Source organism: Syngnathoides biaculeatus, chromosome 9, assembly GCF_019802595.1.
Source record: "Syngnathoides biaculeatus isolate LvHL_M chromosome 9, ASM1980259v1, whole genome shotgun sequence".
Classification (NCBI taxonomy): domain Eukaryota; kingdom Metazoa; phylum Chordata; class Actinopteri; order Syngnathiformes; family Syngnathidae; genus Syngnathoides; species Syngnathoides biaculeatus.
This window is the reverse complement of record NC_084648.1, coordinates 17,735,472-17,742,540: the sequence shown is the minus strand read 5'-3', so window position 1 is coordinate 17,742,540 and position 7,069 is coordinate 17,735,472. Positions and strand designations below refer to the sequence as shown.

Genomic DNA, 7,069 nt, shown 5'->3' with positions numbered 1-7,069 from the left:
CCTCTGCGACAGTCTTTTTTTTTAATACGCATTTTTCTCAAATGAGTCAATTTGGCATTATAAATACTTTTTTTAGTAATTTGAGATTAAGTATAATTCCTTCCTGAAATAAAGCGATCACTACACAGGCGTGTGTGTATTTTAGTTGGGCACCACCCAACACGTTGAATTGCCGAAATCCATCGATATTTTCTGGTCTTTTCTTCCGGTATTCCATAGAATGACCTCTTTGAATATCTCTCTCGTCTGTTGTGACAACCAACAGCACAACAAGTCTCAGCCATGGTGTACATTGTGCTCCGGTTCTATGTCCCGCACACTGTCGAGCAATTCTTTTTGAGCGGCAATACGGCGCCGTGAAAACGGTGACGTCACGTGCACGAGCTCTATAAGCATGGGGGGAATTTAATCACTATCAATGGAAAAGAGAATTACTCTCTCTTTTCAAGATGCTTAAAAAACACTGGAAGGGATTGTACCAACCTCAGTAGGTCAGGTCGGCCCCAGAATGGCAGCCCGCTATCTCCAAGCGGCAGTCGTTTTTCCACCCAAGACCTTAGCCAGCCAACGGTTAAGTAAGAAGAATCTCCTGAACCGCTCATCGTTCCCTCTCGCGGGCAAAGGGCCAGAGACGATTACTTGTTAACAGCAGTATCGCAGTGGGAAATGCCGCCCAAGTACAGTACACGTGCTGACAAGAATGGGCAAAGCCTAAAAATTGTGCAACTTTGAAGGTTCCACTTCATTCTGCTCCACAAGCTTATTTCCGAAAATAGGATGAAAGTGTAAACTGCGCACACGCAACCAATCCGAACCTCAGTGTCTTGTCGTCGACTTCTTGTTGATATTGCGTGGTTTTTTTTTTTTTTTTGGCCAAATCCACGGGGATGGTTAGAGAGCATCTGCGCGTGTGTTGTGATTGCACATCGGTGGCGTTCATTTTCGAGGGCCTGTTGAAGAGCTGACACTTGCTGCTGACGGGAAAACGTGAATGCGTCTCTTCCCACGAGCCGCCTGATCCAATTGCAGTATCCACACGGGCGAAGTCTTTTGTCCATATATGTGTGTAAATATTGACAATACCATGTCATGTAAATCCAAAAAGTGTCATTTGGGAAATAAATAATATTTTGTAAAAGCCGCCCTTCATGATTTCCTGGCGGAGTTGACCGCGCGTGTTTGCAGCAGTGTCGCACGACCACCAGATGGCGCTGCGGCCCCTGTGCCGTGACCAGCTTGATCGTCGGGGAGTCCTCCATCCGCTGGCCGAGCATGCGGGGCGCATCTCGTTCCTCTGCAGGTCGGTGACTTGGGCTGGCAATGAGTCACAGCCGGGATGCGGTGTTTCACTTTTCATGCTTTATTTCTTATTCTTTCTTTCTGTTCTTGTTGCTGCTGCTGCGTGTGCGTCCCAGGGAGGAGGAGACGCTGGAGGGATGGAGAAGAAGAGAGAATCTTTCCTTCAGTACGGATCGCTGAATCGTGCGCAATGGAGCGCCGGGAGCCACAAAGCAGGTGTGAGCCAAGATACTCGTGCTGCGGTCTTCCCGTTTAAAATGTGTGCTTTGTCGTCGTTTTGCCTGCAGCTCATGTTTGTTGTCTCGACGTTCTTTTGTGAACGCACAGTAGGTTCTTTTGTAAATATTATACATGTATCGGTTTTTTTTTTGTTTTTTTTTAAACTGCAAGTGCAGTCATGTCATGGTATCAACATTCCACAGGTGTCTGTTAGTGCTTGAGTGAATAAGGGCTGGAATGTCGACGCATGTAGTTGTCATCTTGGAAGAAAACTCAAACCTCCAAAACCACTACTTTTCATGAAATAAAAAAAAATAATAATAAAATAAAAATAAATGGCATCCTGCTTGAGGTACCAAAGTACATTGCTAGGACATGTATGAGGGCAGCAGAACAGCGCTGAGATGTGCCGTAGGTGTGTCAGAAGAATTTAAGGTGGAGGTGGGACTGCATCAGGGATCCGCGCCGAGCCCTTTCCTGTTTGCGGTAGTAATGGATAGGCTGACAGGTGAGGTTAGACTGGAATCCCCTTGGACTATGATGTTCGCAGATGATATTGTGATCTACAGTGAAAACAGGGAGCGGGCGGAGGAACAATTAGAAACTTGGAAAGAATGGAAAGGAGAGGAATGAAGATGAGCCAAAGTAAAACAGAATCTATGCGCATGAATGTGAGGGGCGGAGGAGGAGAAGAGATGGCGAGGGTGGACGACTTCAAATACTTGGGGTCAACAATACAGAGCGATTGCGAGTGTGGTAAGGAAGTGAAGAAACGGGTCCAAGCGGGGTGGAACAGTTGGCGGGAGGTGTCTGGTGTTCTATGTGACAGAAGAGTCTCGGCGGAGATATGAAGGGCAAAGTTTATAAAACAGTGGTGAGGCCGGCCATGATGAAGACACAACAGGAAGCAGAACTGGAGGTGGCAGAAATGAAGATTTTGAGGTTCTCGGTTGGAGTGAGCAGATTGGACAGGATTAGAAATGATCTTATTAGAGGGACAGCCAAAGTTGGATGTTTAGGAGACAAGGTTGGTACATTGCTAGAAAATATTGTTGTGCACCCCCACAGAATATTTTCTGCTCGACATTGTTGGAATGAGAAGACGCTGTCCTGTATTCCATATTTTATCCCAGAGGGGGACGTGGTGTCCATGGCGGACTCCAGCATCACCGTGGACGACATCGAGGGCGAACTCTTCAAGATTGACCGCATCAGAGACGTTCTGGTCCGCAGGGAGTCGGAGCTCCGATACATGTGAGATGGCCAAGTGGATTTTTAACATCCCACCGAGCGCTCTGGCTATAGACGTGCTACAATTTTGCTTTATTATCTTTATTTATTCATGCATAGTTTGACAATCAGCACATTGTGACTTGACTGGCATGATTTTTGCAGGATGGACGACATTCAGCTGTGCAAGGAGATCACTCGGCTGAAGAAGGAGCTGCAAAAATTAGTGTCGCGACCAGGTTGGATGCAACACGTTCACGAGACAAAGCACAACATCAATAATCCACCTATCCGTTTTCTTAGCCGCTTATCCTCACAAGGGCAGCGGGAATGATGGAGGCTGGAAGCGGTGTACACCCTGAACCGGTCGCCAGCCAATCGCAGGGCACATTGAGACAAACAGCCGCACTCACAATCACACCTTGGGGCAATTGAGTGTGTCCAATTAATGTTGCATGTTTTTGGGATGTGGGAGTGCCCGGAGGAAACCCACGCAGACGCAGGAAAAACATGCAAACTCCACACAGGCGGGGCCGGGATTTGAACCCAGGTCCTCAGAACTGTGAACCACGAGACCAGATCCTTTGTCACTCCGCCTTACTTTTATTTTTATTCATCCTTTGTCCTTCTTTTGAATGTGTGCCGAAGCCGAGGAAACCACAAACACCACAATTGCAACCTAAATTTTTACAAACCGGGTCAACGTGTTTCTTTTCTACTCTTTTTTTTTTTTTTTTCCCTGACGTAGACAACGACAAGTCCAAGGAGGATCGACAGAAAGAAGAAGAGCTTCTTCTGCAGATTCACAAATTGGTGCAAACCAGAGACTTCCTGGTGGATGACGTGGAGTTCGAAAGACTCAGGTGAGCTTTTTCCCATCCGCGAGCCGAGAGGGAGACGCTGTAACATTCCGGGTGAGTCGTCTTATAGTGCAATGAGAAAAAGGTCGTGGCTCTCGTTCGGGTGCGGAGGGACCTGAGAGGAGATGACGGGGAATCGAACGCGCGTTTTGAATACGTCGCAAATGTCGAGCGTTGTTTTGCCTGCGTTAGCGGTCACAGCAAAGGTGAGAGACGGGAAGCAGGAGAACATGAATATCCGGCTAAAGGCCATCTTGTCTGTGTTCATCAGAATCCTGCCCTTAATGACCTTTTATGACTTCATATTCACGTCCATGTTAACACACGCTTCAGAGTCCGTCACATTTTAAGTCCATTGATAAATAGAATATCGCAATTCTCGGCCTACGGAGCGCACCTGATTATGAACCTCACCCAGTACATCTGTAAAGGAAATTTGGTATATTCATATGGTACATACATAAGCTGCACCTGTGTAAAAGCCGCAAGTGCCCACATTGAAACACGAGATATTTACCAAGAAAGACTGTACACAGAGTTTTTGAAGTTTTAATACCTTAGCTTAGCTTAAAGGGGAAATCCAGTGCTTTGCATGAACAATGTATCCAATAGCTCATGTAATATGTACTTTATCTTGATAATGTAATGTTAAATCCTCTCTCATTTAATCGTGTCTGGAGAAGATTTTTACCGACAATTTCGAATTTTCAGGGGCGCTGCCATTTTCGCCAGTCACATGACGTATGCGGGATGTGACGTGTACCGTGCCGCAACAATGGCTCGATTACATGGGACACCATTTATGCCCGGCGCTGATTTCTCGGATTTATCCTCATCTGATGAAGAAATAGCAATATCGGTTGATCGGGAAGACGGCGGGAATAAATCAATACAGAGTTGAACCTGTGGCTATAAATAATGTTGAATATTCGGATGGGAATGACGCAGAGCCTGACTACCCGGAGGCCAAGTGCCTAAGCAAAACCCCTCGGGAGCTCTGGGCCGGTTCCGACGGCGGAGGCCGTTAGCCCCGGACGCCGAAGCTAAGCTCAAGGCCTCCGCCGCCACCGAAGCTCGGCTAACGGCCTCCCCGTACGTCGAAGCTTGGCTGGTGGCCCGGCGCCGGAGCTTGAGGCCCTCCTTTGGCAGCGGTGGAGGCCGTTAGCCCCGGATGCCGAATCTAGGCTAAAGGCCTCCGCCGCCGCCGAGGCGCGGCTAAAGGCGCGTTGCAAGCTCCAGCGGCGGGCCGCTAGCCGAGCTTCGACGTCTGGGGTTGCTGTTACATTGTCACATTGTCAAAATACGGTACATTATTGGATACACTTTTTCATGCAAAGCACTGAATTTCCCCTTGAACATAGCAAACTGATTTTGAATTGAAACGCTGGACCATTTTGTATTCACGAGCTCTCACTTGCAGGGAGAAGGAAGAAGATAAAGAAATGGCCGATTTTCTGCGGTCCAAATTCCCGAGACACTCGCAGAAAAAAGGTATTGCACGCTCAGGACGCGAACGCAGCACGGCGGGGATTGATGCAAATCTGACTGGAGAATACGCGTGATGTCTTTGCTGCAGACGGACCGAGCAGGCTTGCGGCATCCGAGGCTCGGCAGAACTCTTCCCCGTTGTCCAAGACGGGCCTCAGCCTGCTGAAGGAGTGCTGCGGCTTCACTTGCGCCATCATGTAGCTTTTCACCGTCTTTCGGTCACACTTGAAGTAAGGGTGACAGAAAAGTCACTGTCGGTGCACGCGACCTCCCAAAATTCATTTCCTCCACGTGCCTCGCGATCGCGGTTCTTCTTATTCCTTCTGTTTATCGCGCATATCGACAAAGTGCGGCATTCATTATCGGGCCAAAACCCAAACGGAGCTTCAGTACGACGTTAGAAAAGTACAAGTTAATTCTCGCCAATGTTAACCAGGGTGACGTTCTTCCCCGACTCCAAGGAAATGAGATCTTTAGAGACGTGGAGGCTCACATTCAGGGGAATATTCATCCATAACTGCATTTTTTTCCCCCCAAATTGATGAGAGAAACATTGCACGAAGTGAACGAGATTCACATTTGCGGCTTCCTGAGCGCTCCGTCTGATTTACAAATCTGTTCTCGTCAGACTTTTTGAACAAAACTTAACCAAGTTCATATTTTTAAACTTCAGACGCGGGTGTTAAAATATGTCCTCTGAGATACTTTGAACAATATGATTTTATACACTAAGCATTATACACTTCTTCTTCTTCTTCTTTTTCTTCTTCTTCTTCTTCTTCTTCTTCTTCTTCTACTTTTCGGCTTGTCCCATTAGGGGTCGCCACAGCATGGCATCTTTTTCCATCCAAGCCTATCTCGTGCATCTTCCTCATCTGTCAGGCTATCCAGTACTACCGCAAACAGGAAGGGGCTCAGCGCGGATCCCTGATGCAGTCCCACCTCCACCTTAAATTCTTCTGACACACCTACGGCACATCTCACCGCTGTTCTGCTGCCCTCATACATGTCGTGTACTATTCCACGTAAGCTGTAACTCACACACCCAGTGGTAGCTGTGCATTGACGTGTGACTTTAAGAGGCGTGGCCTAGCGAGTGATGTCAGGAGCTCTGGCTCCATCTTTGATCGGCCGTTCAGCACGTTGGCGACTTCTCCGTGCTCCTTGCAGCTGTTTTTATTTTGTATTTGTGTGTATGACTGCTTGTACTCTTTAATAAACAGCTGAAAGTGCATCGGCAATTGTCGCACTGCATTGTTTTCTATCTAAAGCTCGCTCGCAACTTGAATTTGGCTCGACAAAGCAAAAAAACTGACCCAGGCACCCCTCGAAAAACCTTCGTTCCCAGAATTTCTCCGCTCATGATATGGATGCCAGGCCAGGTGAAGCTCCAGAGCCACTTTCAAGCGACAGTTGCCAAACTACGCACGTCTGAACTCTATCATGCACAAATATCCACACACCCCAGCGCGCCACACCCTCGCTATTACAGGGAGTCCTCGGTCTACGACCGAGATCCGTTCCTACAGTCGCGACTTAACTTGAATTTCGACTTAAGTCGGATTCCAGGATTAAAGTCAGAATTTACATGAAAATACTTTGTACGAAAAACAAATACTTTGAAATAAACAAGATGATGTACTTACCATTACTGCTGAAGGGTGGATGGAGAAGAAGAAGAAGGGGAGGCTGTGCTTAGCTATTGCCAAGGAACCTGGTCCGCAATCCTCTCCATCTCGACAAGTACCAAAGAACCTTGTTTTGGGATCATTTTACCCGACATAGGAACGAAATCCTTCACATGCGCTAAAATACGGGCTTTGTCTTTCATAGTTGTCACGACCGTCGACCGACTGAAGCCTCGGTCGTCTCCAATCTTTTTATGATCTTGAGCTTCGTTTCCATGGTCATTGATTTTCTTTTGGCTGCGGAAGCATCGCTAAAAGACGCAGCTTTCTTCTTTGGGGCGATAA

General features: G+C 47.4%; 1 protein-coding gene across 4 annotated transcripts; it reads left to right on the top strand.

Moving 5' to 3' along the window:
• Nucleotides 1-80: 80 nt before the first annotated feature.
• pik3r6a (phosphoinositide-3-kinase, regulatory subunit 6a) lies at nucleotides 81-6,284 on the top strand. 4 transcript variants are annotated; one of them, XM_061828854.1, is made up of 7 exons: nucleotides 81-1,300; nucleotides 1,416-1,515; nucleotides 2,652-2,772; nucleotides 2,914-2,987; nucleotides 3,497-3,611; nucleotides 5,029-5,099; nucleotides 5,185-6,284. In XM_061828854.1, exons 2-7 carry the CDS (start codon nucleotides 1,437-1,439, stop codon nucleotides 5,295-5,297), a joined length of 573 nt encoding a protein of 190 aa, XP_061684838.1. In that variant the 5' UTR covers nucleotides 81-1,300; nucleotides 1,416-1,436; the 3' UTR covers nucleotides 5,298-6,284. The 4 variants fall into 4 exon arrangements, 3 of the variants coding, with proteins under 3 accessions (XP_061684838.1, XP_061684837.1, XP_061684836.1); XM_061828853.1 differs by having other exon boundaries at nucleotides 81-1,515; nucleotides 5,185-5,326; nucleotides 5,914-6,284; XM_061828852.1 differs by having other exon boundaries at nucleotides 81-1,515.
• Nucleotides 6,285-7,069: the final 785 nt, after the last annotated feature.